This window comes from Schistosoma mansoni, chromosome 4 (assembly GCF_000237925.1).
Source record: "Schistosoma mansoni strain Puerto Rico chromosome 4, complete genome".
NCBI lineage: Eukaryota > Metazoa > Platyhelminthes > Trematoda > Strigeidida > Schistosomatidae > Schistosoma > Schistosoma mansoni.
The window spans coordinates 4,042,688-4,056,291 of record NC_031498.1 but is presented as its reverse complement, the minus strand read 5'-3'; the positions used below and the strand labels follow the sequence as shown (position 1 = coordinate 4,056,291).

The following is a 13,604-nucleotide window of genomic DNA, read 5'->3' as shown; positions in this document are numbered from 1 at the left end:
CAAAACTTATGCATATTATTTATTTTATCTGTGATTATATACTTCCTTCAATGACATGATATGGTTACATAACAATTCTCTGAACATTTCTATCCCATAAAATGAGTTTCTAATTGTCAAACCTTCTGGCATCATCAACAAAAGAATGAATACATAGCCAGAACATCTGACTGTTTGTATTATACTCAGTAAAAACTTCTAAATTTGTATAAACATATATAAATACACAACTTACTTATTCCAAAAGCATGTATTTCTAGATTATGCAATTTTTAGGAGCAAAATAGACAGTACGTATTAATTATGAAAGAAACAATAATCTATCCTCTAAGAATGACGTTGAACACTGATAATTATTTGATCACATTTACTTCTATCTTGTTCTAACTAAAATAGACTGGACTTCACAGAATCCGGTTTGAAAATGTTCACCGACAACTGCTAATAACTAACTATCAAACACGATATTTAGTGAACAGAACTAATTCACTCATTGAAATTACCGCTTAATATACTATCAGGAAGTTACTGTTAAAGCTTTTATTTCAATTTCAATCAACAACTAAGTTTGACACTGAATTCAGTTTCAACCGATTAATTATACTGAATTATGACCCCCCTACATATTTTTGACAAAACTAAATCTAATTTTTTACTCACTGGGATATTACAAATATAATAATTTATTTATATAATGAAATAGTTCAGATAGTATCTCAGTTAGCAGTGTACTCTAAAGATACCAGGTACGGTTCTGTACAAGCGTATGAGCGCGCACTAGTACGTTTGTAATTAAACTCCTCCACTTAGCTGATAACATCCCTTAGTGAAGTAACGGTCTTTAGAACTTAAGATTAAAAGAATGGTCAAGTGATTCGAATATGCCAACATTTCAATTATTTAACAAATAAAAAAATAGAACAGTTAGTCATATCCTTATGAACAAGTGTTTGTTACTATTACTTATAAAAAACTGTCACAGTTATAAAAAAAAATTATACAAGTTAATTATCAGAATTATTCTCTCATTAATTTAAAATAGTGAAATGTTGTTTAAACTCATGATGTTGTACTGTAGTGTGGTCTACTTATATCTATATAAGTAGTATATGGAGATAGTCAGACATAGAATGTATTTTGTCAGAAGATGGATAAGGAAAGAACTGAAATGAAGCGCAATCGGTACGAAAATGCATGAACAATGAAATTAGAGAAGATGAACTGATATTTACAGAAGGAACAGTGAAGATTGAAACAATTGGTTGTTAATTTGCAAATTAACTATTCATTGTATGGTTATCAGAATTTAGTAAGATGGTCTGTAATTTGTCTCCAGTCGTGTTCTGTTCACTACAGTACAAATCATTTTTAAATTGGTCAATCATTATTACGAGTATTGACAAAGGCTAATACCAAAAGAAGTTGGTTTCTTGAAACATGATCAAAATAAGTTTTAACAAATACGTACAACATATATCTCTTATTAATTCCGCCACAATGTTTGTTTTAACTATAGTGAGTTAAGTAGCGAACCCATGGTGATTATGTAAATACTTTTTTTAAAATTATTATTATTGTTACTATTACTATTATTATTATTATTAGATATTATGTCTTCTTATTTCCTAAGGTCACGAAAACTACGTTATTGTCTATAAAAAAAGAGGTCGTTTATAAGTTGTTTATTTACTATTTGTTTTATATTTAAAAATTAATTGGAAATAGTATTACACTACAGAGAAAAACATCTACAATGTTTACTTCATAGAATTTTGAGTTTACCTTATTCATATTATGTAAACAATGTTAAAATTGGGATGGTTTAGAATGTAAAAATTTACAAAAAAATATTACTGATAAAGTTTTGTAGAGGAAGACTACTTATTTTTCCTTTTTATCACGAATTTGTCTTAGACAACTATTAAAAAACCAGAAAGCACTGGACAGCTATTTTGTCCTATTGAGGTACTCTTTTGAAGTGGATGTTCACAAACCCATCGGGAAATCAAATCCTGGAGTTTTAAGTATCACATAAATTGCTTAACCCCTAGACCATTGATTTAGCATTCAATAGTTTAAACGTCTAACTAGTCAGTTTTCACTATTGACGACACTGACATTTGAATTGGAATGACAGTTATTAAATCTTTTGGATATAACAGATTACTCAATAAATAGTGATGATTTTGGGAGTTCGAATTTTAATCAGTATAAAATAAATCTTTATAAATATGATTGTACTGAGAGAAACAGAGATCAGTTTATCTTTTGATGTGAAATAAATCTTCATCTCTCTTCCAGTTCTTCTCACCTGTATATTGAAACGTATATTTTTGTGCGTTAGTTTTACAAAATCGGAAAATTTTGTGTCAACTAGTCAATGGAAATTCAACAATAGAGATCGGTTCATGTACTTGATTACAATACTTATAACGTACTACTAATTATTACTCAAAAAAGTGTTTTATTTTATCGCACCATACGGTTACTTTAGAATTGTTCGTGGTAAATTATCAATGAAGAGGTTTTTATATACATCACAAATTTCTTGAATATCATAAAAACAGCAGTCATTAATTTTCACTAGCTATCCTCAGATTATCAGTATAGAGTTGTGGAGATTGTTGAATTTTGATTGAGGTCATCAACCAATTAATGTTAGACAACCACTAAAAACCTGGAAGTGTTGGATGGAGTTTTGTCTCAGTACGTGACTCCTCAGAAAAGAGCATCCACGATTCCTCACAAAGGACTCAAACTCAAGACCTTCGATCTAGTACGAGAGTGCTTAACTTCTGGTGTTTTCAGGTTTCCGATAGTTGTCAAACACTGATTTGTTCATGATCTTAATTATCCTCAGAATGATTATTAATTTAAATTAACCAACTTACTATGCACCATATCATAACAAACAATGGTTTTTTCCAACAGTCATTCATGAATATTCCGTGATATATCTTAATCACTTAAGATCAACACCCTTTTTTCAAGTCTAGTTTATTTCAATAAATTTTGAACAAAAATCTGACTCGTCACTTGTTGATTTTACAATGCAGCACAGTCTATATATACATCAAAAATAGCAAGTATGATTGTCTTTACAAACATTTTGTATACATTGTCATAAGGAATTTATCATAGTACCTTTTTTTGAACCAACACCTTAAATTCAATAAATATACCCTACAGGATGAATATTTGTCCTAAACAGTAATCTTTCATTATAGAAATGATAAAACTGAATGAAATTTCTACAAAAGTAATTTGTACTATTTTAGACAAAAATGACAAGTATATAATTTATGTATACTACACAATGAAAAGTTATCATTGTTAACAATTAATTATATAATGAAATGATTGCATTATTCAAATATTACTAGTTATTGTAAGATAAAAATCTATTTAAAAAAATGACAAATAAATATAGTTGTCAACATAAAAAAAAAGGAGTACGAATAGGGTAAGTGATCATCTTTATCATTGTCATAATTACCATTTCATTGTTCATTACAAATTTCTTTAGGTAATTGTATAAAATTATTCACTAATCCAATTGGACGTAAATGATATAAGAAATATTCTAACATGTACAACACATCTGGTGTAATATAATGAAAACTAATTGCAACATCACTAAGTAATGACTTTATGATTATCAGTACCAAAATTATTAATTATGTCATTAGTAATATTATCATTATTGTCAAATGATGAAAAAAAAAAGAAAAAAAACGGTTAAAAATAAATCGTAAATTGTTAAGAAAAATAGTGTAAATTAACATAGTACATCATTAAATAGAAAGTTTTCCTAAATACTTAAATTTATCAGGAGGGGGGTTCGTGAGTATTTTAGTAATTTTATATAGTTGAGATAATGAGTCAATTGAAGCTAGACCACCATGGAAAACCTTGAAGCACTGGACGGCCGTTTCATCCTATTGTGCACATTCACGATCCCGCCTCAGGAGATTCGAACCCAGGACCTATCAGTCTCGAGCATGAGTGTTTAACCTCTAGACCACTGAGCCGGCCGGCATCCAACAGTTTTAATGTCTAACTTCAATCGATCCATCAAATTGAGCAACCATTCACCATTGTCTTCAGTGAGTTGATATCTCCTAACAGACCTGGTTGAACTCCACTGGTTACTGCTTCTCACTAGAACTCCAAGAAACACCTCATGGAGCCAGTCACCAGTGAGCTTATGATCATTATCAGAAGGGGGTTTTGTGGAGATTTTAGTAATTGTATATAGTTGAGATCATGAGTCAATTGAAGCTAGACCACCATGAAAAACCTGGAAGCACTTATTCCACAAAATAATTATTCAATTTAATGACTGCTTGAACAGGACTCAATTGAATGAGTGGTAATATATGAAACTAATCCTGATTTTATCTAGTTATACAGTCTAAAATAAATGTCAAGAATCTACAATAAAGTAAATTAAAGTGAATAAATTTAACCAGTAAGACACTATTCCATAAATAACCAGTACAATAAGTCATTATTTGTTTGAACCAGATGAATTCATTCGTCTTTAGTGTACTATTAGATCTTAAAGTTAACAGATGAATTTATATTTTCAAAGTCAGATGTTACGATATAGTTGACGAGACTAGATGTTTTGAAGTTAGGAAAATGATCATAGCTTAACTCTAGGAAGGTAGATATTTTTTAAAAGGATAAGTACTCAACTGACGTTACCATGGTAGAAAGAAATATTTATATTTTGATAGAACTGTAGACCACTGGTTGATGTACATGTAAACATAGCATGTTTTTGAACATCCACATTACCATATCGCTGTGTATTAGGTACATTGTAATGTTCCCAATCTGACAAACGACTGTTGAAAATTCTTTACATTTTCCATTCTCCTGCTTCGACTAGGGAACTTGAACTTCTCCACTCAGAGCTTGACCTAAAGATTTCAGGTCACAAGTCAAGCGTTCTATAATTAAACCACTGAGTAAGAACTCGATAGTCCATATTTATTAATTCAGTCAATTTGTGTTAGAGAAAGACAACCTTCTATCACTGACAGATGACCGTCGCTTACTCGGGACAGTTGAGCTCTAGTAATCGACGATTCTTCTTGAAACTTAAGGGATTCACCTTGTAACCAATTGTTGGTGGTTATGAGATCATTAAAATTGCAGTATATAAAGCTGAGTTGTTCACACGATGTGCTTAAATGCTTAAAATTCGAGTGTGTATAACTGTTTTACTTGTTAACTGCATATATATATAATGTAACTTAGAACTATTTCTACTATACTAAATAATACAGTTTGTAATATTTATCGAAACATGAATGGTGGACAAGTAAAATTTAGTCTACGGACCAGTGCACATAAGTACAAACCATTACTGTATGCAACCTTATTCGGTAACCCATGAAATGTTTATTCAATTACTCGTGTCTTGACTTTTCAATTCTCTTGGTGGGTAAAAACACCTAACAGTTCGACTTAGAAATATAAACAAAACAGTAAATATATAAATAAATCGGATGTCTAAAATTACTTGATGTGGTGCTGCATATAAGGTGTTCGGTTGTAGTTTAACAGGACGCCATTTCAAAACTCGGTAAGATGTAAAATTATACAACATATCAAGCGACGCCCACAAGAATCGATAACGACCAAGTATATCAAATGTATCATATAGGCGAACACCAACGGCTTGTCCACATATACCTAAATAAGTTGAATAACGTACAGGAGTTAAAAATCATTTCTGCAATCTACTTCAAGTTACAGTTTTGAATAATGCATAAAAGATATTTTCTACGTTTTTAAGAATCAATTATTTTCACTATATTCATGAGCATTCGCTTTATTGTGCGCTTACACATGTCCGTCAAATTACCGGCTTACAAATATAAATACTATGAAGAAAAATAGAACTGAGAATATTCTTTTATCAACAAATTGAACAAATAACTAAATTCATGCATCACATGTTTAAAAAAATAATTCTTAAGTTGCACTGATATAAGAGGGTTATTTAGTTTCTGTTTTCGGACATTATTTTCTTACATTAACACTGAGTAGAGTAAATTAGACCAAATTTACAAATTTTGCTGGCGAATCGAGCTGAATTCACTGTAAAGTAGATTTATTGATTTGGTATGACAGTCTTCCATTCCATGAAACCTCAGCTTACGTGTATATTAAAGAAATTTTCATGAAGTTAGTTGGTTAGAAGCAACTAATGAAAAGTCCTGAACCCAAAATGTTTACTGTTTGATACTCTTCTGGAGTTTTGTGGATAGATACTGATGCTTCGAATGATATTTAAACCCATGCTACTCCATGTCACAGTCAGAGAAGTTAGAAGTTGGGGTAGTCGCGATAAGACAATTAATCTGTAGGATTATAATGTTTACAAACTAACTGATTACTTTGTAGAAGTCGGTCTCATATTGTCTAGTCTATGCCGTTTATCGAAATTTATCGACCAAGATAGGGTTTAAGTATAAGGCTAAATATGGTTTGATAATGGGTGTCAACTAGTAAAAACTTAGATCCAAGGCTTCTTGTTAGTTGCATTAAACCAGTAAATCACCCAAGAATATGGTACACGTGATGTCAGGGCACTAAAACTAGTGGTCAAGTTGTAATATAATCAATGGAATTTGATCAGCTAGAAAAGTATTACATTGGTGACTATTTAGTGGTCTATCAGTGTAAGGTGGATCTTTTGATTGGTAGTAATCGAAAACAATCAGTATGATAGAAATGATTAAGTTTATGTTTAATATTTTATCAAGAAAATAATAGTAATAACAGATGTATACATCATTGACGTGAATCTTTAAAGTATTATCTGTCTCATCAGTTATGCAAGCAGAAAATTTGTTATCTTCATATTTTCTATTAGGAAATAACTATATCAAAACGAATTTCAGCAGACGAGGAGGCATATAAACATAAAACCAGTCTAATAACCTATATGGAAGGGGTAATTCAATCAAAGAGTTGAAGGTTAACCGAAAAAGGCAATCGGCATAAGTACAAAAACGAATGAAGACAATAAAACCTAAAAAGACAAGCATCCACAAACAGTGCCATCAAAACAAACTTATACAACAGTTGTGAAACAACTATAAAGCTCACTTTTAAATTAAGTAAGCTCTGACATTTTTGTCCAGGACAGCAATCAAAATATCTAGTTCAAGTAACACAGCATCGCCAGAAACATCCACCTGAGCTACAGAGGTGAAACTCAATAGATCTGCTTCCATCAAGAGATGGGATCTTTAAACATTTAATAATATTTAGTATGGGTTTGTAGATGAAAAAAGATAAATTTCAACCTGAAACATAGGCTTCATATAAAGGGCATATTTGTTTTAGGAAACAAACAATGAGAATTTTTCATTTATTTCAAATTTCCTTCAATTTTTAACACTAACAGTTATTTCTGTTTATAATCAATCCACGATATTGCATGACAATGTTTTATTGTCTTCAATGGATAACTGCCTCAAAACCGAACATGGATTAACCCCACTGATCACACTTCTCACTGGAGCTCCAAGAATCATCTCTCAAAGCTAGTTATAAGTCAGCCCATGAGCACATAATCACAATAAAAGCTCATTTGCTACTTGAACTGTTTATCCTATTGTTATTATTATTATTATTTCGTTCTCACACACTAATTTCTGCTTGTTGTTCTTTTTATTTTACGTACCTTACATTCTCTATCTCTTTACAACCTTATTGTTATTGTGTGGCGCATATGTAGTTGGTGCCCCCTTGTACCAATGTTTATGTGTTAAAATAAATAAACAATAAAGGCTCAAAAATCTTCACAACTATGTACTGATAAATAATTTATATTACCATATAATCCAAATAAACAAGATTATTTAGAATAGAAAATGGTCACGTAGTTGTTAAAAATAAAGGAATAATGAGAACATAGGAATTATAATGATAATTAATATGGACTACACAACAAGTTAACTGTGTTAGTTTGTTAGTTACTTTTATGGTAAACTATGGAAAATGAAAATTTATGAATAACTGTTTCCAATTTCAATGAACATATTATTATTATTAACTTCATTTGGTCATTCCGATATATAAGAGATCTATCCTAATAAGGTTGTTGATCATGGACAACTATAGACCTCTTTATTTGATTCAAACTTTAAAAATATCGAGCTTTTAGGACAGGGTTATCATTTGTGACGAGCACAGTATCCAGTTTGAGTCCTAAGAAATTTCAAGGATGTTTAAAACAATTAAGATGAAGATCGTAAAAGTTTATTAACTAAAACAGGAAGTATTTTGAACGATGTTAAGATAGATATATTCTAAATTTTGTAAAATAAGCTTCAATGAACTGTTTTTACATTTTTTGGAAAGGATTATTATATATCAGATATGTCTGGATTCTGGCAGACGAAGTTTTGAAAAATATTAATAATTTTACTTACTCATTTTTACATCTTCCATATCTTCATCATAAACTGGACAATTATGATGTTTATCAATTGACTGTTCAACTATACGCTTTAATGCTTCTCTAGATAGAACATAGCCTGCACCACCAGAAAAATAACCATTTCGCGCAATGTTCTAAAAGACAAAGAGGTGATACATATGTTGAGTAACAAAATTGTATTTATTAACTTTATCTGAATGTCAGCTTATAGGGGCATTTTATGTAAGTTATCAACCAAAAGCATAAATTCCCTAGATTCTAGACCATTATTGGGATTAACATGGAGATGAACCGGAACAGTCTATCGATTCATTCGAAAACCTATGTTAAAACTGATGGTTGGTGAAGTAAATTAACCCACTGTCTCAATAATAAAGAATTAATAAAATTCAGCTGATTCAGAATGTAGTCTCATGGGAATCGTCCATCAAAATAATTTAAACAGTCAAAAGAGTGGGATTAAATGGTGATTGTATCAAAAGTTGTGCACTGCTAAGGCGTTCGCAGTCAAACCACCCTGACCTGAACTCTGAGTACAAAAGTAACATGTCCATTTTATCATTCTACATTGACTCTAACAACAATTTCATTATGTTTCGTTTTTATTTTCTGATTATTATAGTTTACTACTTGAATCAGTAATCAGTTATTATTACCGTCTTGGAATTTTTTATAATTAGAATTCAATTGTCATTGAAAAGGAAATTATGTGTCAAAATCTTAGCTATTAAACTCAAAATATATCCAACTTTTTACTCGGCAGTCTGGTTCAAGCCTTTTCAAACATCAAAATTCTTAAATATAAATAGATGTTTCACATGTACCAAACAAGTCATTCAATCATGTTAAAAACGATGAGTTTGGGATTTGTTGTGGTGAGTTTAGTCATTTCGAGTGAAAAAGTGGGAAAATGTAGTTAGATAATAGGTATATATGTGTGTATGTAGATATGGTGTGAGAAAAAAATCCCATCACCTCTGGATGGTTAAGGTTGATGATGTTGGGTTATGTGATGGATGCTAACCAAGCAAGTTACAGCATGCATAAGATGATGATAAATAAACATATCAATGTAATTCAGCACAAAAGTACAAACTAACGATTGAAACGTTTGGTTTATTTTAAAGTGAGATTTTTAAAGGTAGAATATCCTCCTTTATGTCTGACATTAAAATAACATACTTCTGTGAAACTATAAGTTCGTATTTAGACGAAGGTTCATACAAATTGTTCATTTATTATTATAACCTTGATGTTTTGCATTTCTTCTTCATATCTGTCAACTATGCAATTTCTCTTCTGTTTCTGATCCATAAGTCTTTTTTGTCTCCCTATTCTTTATTAACTTCTACACAAATATGCAGTCGTGTTTTGATCATTGAAATATCAGATCACTCAATCATACTGAATAGAGCAAAGAGCGGATATTTGAGCAGATTAACATGAACCCATTTAATGATTTGATTTTTGTCTGTAATTTGATAAATTTATCAAATTATTATTCCATGATTATATGGCCTACCTAAAGTACACAAGAATGATATCCCTCTACTTCCTATACTAGACAAGAATAACTCTCAATATCATGCCATCGCCAAATGGCTATCTGAAATTACAAGATCAGTCAGAAATCAACTCAATAGATACACCACTGTTGACTCGTTTGATTTTGTTTATACAATATTGTGTCAACGTAACCGGAAAGAAAATGACCTCACTAGATGTCTCCTCTCTTTTTACAAATGTACCTTTAACGGAAACAATCTGCCTACTGTGGTTATATATTAAAGTAGCGAACTCGATGTCGGTGTTCTAACACATTATTTGAAGGTTTTATTTTCTATCTTGAAAATCTCAGTTCTTGGATCGAATCGTCTAATACCATTATTCGAGACAAACTAAGAAGCCTATGCTCACTCACGAAGGGTAAACGGTGTAAGTAAGTAAGTCTATAGATAGAATGATGACGTAGCGATGAAGTCGATACTCGGACCACTTTTAAGTGACTCTTATCGCTAGTCTCAAAAACACTATACTTGGACCAATAATTGACAGCTTTTGTATATACAAGACACTGTGACGACACATTTACAATTTGTGACGAGAATATCAATGTCAACGACATCCTGGACGCGTTCAACAACTGTTATCAATCAATCAAGTTCACAGTAGAATCCAGTCGGATTCCGAATTCCACATCTTAGATGTTCAAATAAAAAAGAGACCTGACGGTTCCCTACTAACATCGATCTACAGGAAGCCAATATGGACTAGTCAGTATACGAATTTTCAAATTTGGGTCCGACTGAATCAAAAGAGAAACCTAACGCATTCTGACGTTTCGTGACTCAGTGTAAGCCACTTCTTCAGAGAATAAATAAGCAAATTAACATTATTGTTGATACATGTGTTATGTGCGCTCAACTACCTTTAAATCCAATTATCTTTATTAAGTGGTTTAGAACGAGGTTATAGAAAGTTTGGGCAGTCAAACCAATCTATAACTGCAGTCCATAAAGTCACCAGCTCTTGATTTGATTTGTGTTGGTAGGTGAAGACTATATGGTTGTGAACAGTACAATACTCAAGATCAGTGGTTGGAGATCTTAGGTAACATGGTTCAAAACTAGTTGCAATAACAGATACGTTGATTCTTTTTGTTATCTAATTGATTCGAAGTTTAAGTTTTACTCTATATTTAGTTATCTTTATTATAATTGATTCAACCGTTACCCAAACTTTCTACGGATTCATCTCATTATTTCATCTTGCCGTGCTGACGTGATATGGCTATATGTATCGAAACATGTGTTCTCGGGCCTATATTGACTGTAGCTTATTGACCAACCACCTAGGTTTTTTTGCAAAAACTTGCATTCAACTATAATACCACAAGAAACAATAAGTAATAATTGTAGATACATGTTATTTACCATAAATCTATGCCCAAGCATAAAAGGCATATCTGGTGAATAATTCTGTAAAACATTCAATAAATTTTCCATAATTATATAGGTATCATCATCGGTTTTTAAAAAATAATCATAATCATTACGAAATTGATAAATGTAACGTAGTATGATGCGAAATTTACTCCATAAATGCATTCTCACTTCTGGATACGGTAATTTTAAAACTATAAATTTAATAAAAAAAGAAAATTCAGTTATAATTCTTTTCTGGAAATTAACACAGATGAAAAATAATAAATTTATTGATTTACCTTCGCCGACATAAAATGGATCAAAATAATTTCCAACGTAATTAAGGTTAGTTTTTCCAAAGATTTCATTTGTTTGAAAAGGATTTCCATATTTAAGACTGAAACTATTTAATGACAATTCCTTTCGTCATAGTCTGGTTATTAATTGTCTACCAGTTCCTTTTTAGTCGTGTATAGACAGTTGACTTCATTTAAATAACTTTATCTAGTGAATCATTTTATCAAAGATGAGGTCGACTGAAAACAGATCACTAAAGATGGTCTTTATCTCACGTAATGAATCAAAGTGATAAAGTCATTTCTAAAGGTTTTTACATAAGTTTTAGTGGTCTGGTATCTGACTCCAGTTTGATCGTTTCTGATTGTTATCGAGTTATCGCGATACACATCCCGTCTACTCTCGTATTTTATCATCGACTGAAATCGAGTTAGTGAATAACGGAATTAAAGAAGTCAAATACGGGAATAGATTTTTAAATACGTATATTTCGTGCAATCGTTGATCGGAAAGCGAAGCAAAACGAAATGACGCGTGGTGGAGAATACAAGTGAGACAACTTCATTTAATCAAGCGTTAATCAATATTTGTAGTCAAACAAAGATAAGTTGCAGACATGTGATGAATAGGAGAACTATGTGATAGTGCAATATTAGTGCAATACATTTCGAACAATCTGATCACACATAATATACTTGTTAAGAACATTTATATATATAAAAAGTAGAAGGTCAACTAGACTGGAAATAAGTGGTGGTGGTGGTGGGTGTAAAAGTAGACAAGGATAGTAATGATAAAAATAATGTGAAAACAATTTGACACCTAGTCACTCTGGATAATAAGCATATATTACCAGGATAGGTTTAAGGAGAGAACAAACTGGTAAATGCAGTGGGATGTGACACAATCGTTTTCATGTCGTCTAGGTTTTGAATGAAGCATGGAGCTCGTTCTTTCTTTGATTATGACCTTCACTGAACAATACGTTTTGTTGATGAAAGACAGAATTAAGCCTTTGTTTCAATGAAAGACTATTTGAATCACCTCTAAATGGTAAGGTGATGTAGACAGGCTTTTTCTCTACCAAGGCTACAGTAGGTCACACTGTGTCCTGAAATTTCCATCTATTAATAAATTTACGAGGACAACCATTCCCGATTAATGTCTTGGTGTAAAGCTAAACTGGTGGATATAGCACACCAATTTCATAATGTTGGACCAAAGCAGAGAAGCATGTTAACTTCTCAACATTTTAAATCACTAAAAGAACTACGAACAAACACTGATATTGTCTTGTTGAAGCCTGATAAAGGATCAGGCGTGGTTATCATGAACAAATGTGAATATAATGTTATAATATAATGTTATCCATCCTCAGTGATGAAAGTAAATTCATGCTTGATGTTCAATTGGGAGGTATTAACAAACTCATAGGGAAGAGTAAATTCAAACCTGGAAAAATGGTTACACATGAATATTATTGATAAAGAGGAATTTAATTTGTTAAAACCTATGGGTTCTGAGTATCCTCATTTATATCTGAACTATCCAAAATTGATCAATTAAATACTCCTTTACATCCAATTTTATCAATGTGCCGATCACCCACACATAACCTAGCCAAATGGCTAACAAAATTATTCCATCCTATTCGAAGACGTTTATGTAAGTATTCTGTAAAGGATTCTTTTCAATTGGTCGATCATTTCGGTGACATTAATATCATCCTATTTGGGATTCGTCAGCTGGATGTACCTGAATCTGCTAGCCACTATCCATCTTTGCAATATTGAGGCAATACGCACAGTATGCATATATGGTTTATAAGAGATTGACCAGTTGCAGTCCTAACTATCAATGGGAAGATTCTGACAAACAATACTTAGTGGATTCTAACTTCACCCCATTGCACAAGC

At 31.5% G+C, this 13,604-nt stretch overlaps 1 protein-coding gene across 1 annotated transcript; it reads right to left on the bottom strand.

Annotated features, from left to right (window-relative positions):
* Window positions 1-3,369: 3,369 nt before the first annotated feature.
* Window positions 3,370-11,574, bottom strand: Smp_149820 (putative core 1 udp-galactose:n-acetylgalactosamine-alpha-r beta 1,3-galactosyltransferase; the record flags this gene model as incomplete). The annotated part of the gene is made up of 5 exons (XM_018796580.1): window positions 3,370-3,401; window positions 3,563-3,647; window positions 5,534-5,706; window positions 8,460-8,601; window positions 11,401-11,574. The coding sequence occupies 5 exons, from the start codon at window positions 11,572-11,574 to the stop codon at window positions 3,370-3,372; spliced, it is 606 nt and encodes a 201-aa protein (XP_018651708.1).
* Between the last annotated feature and the right edge of the window lie 2,030 nt (window positions 11,575-13,604).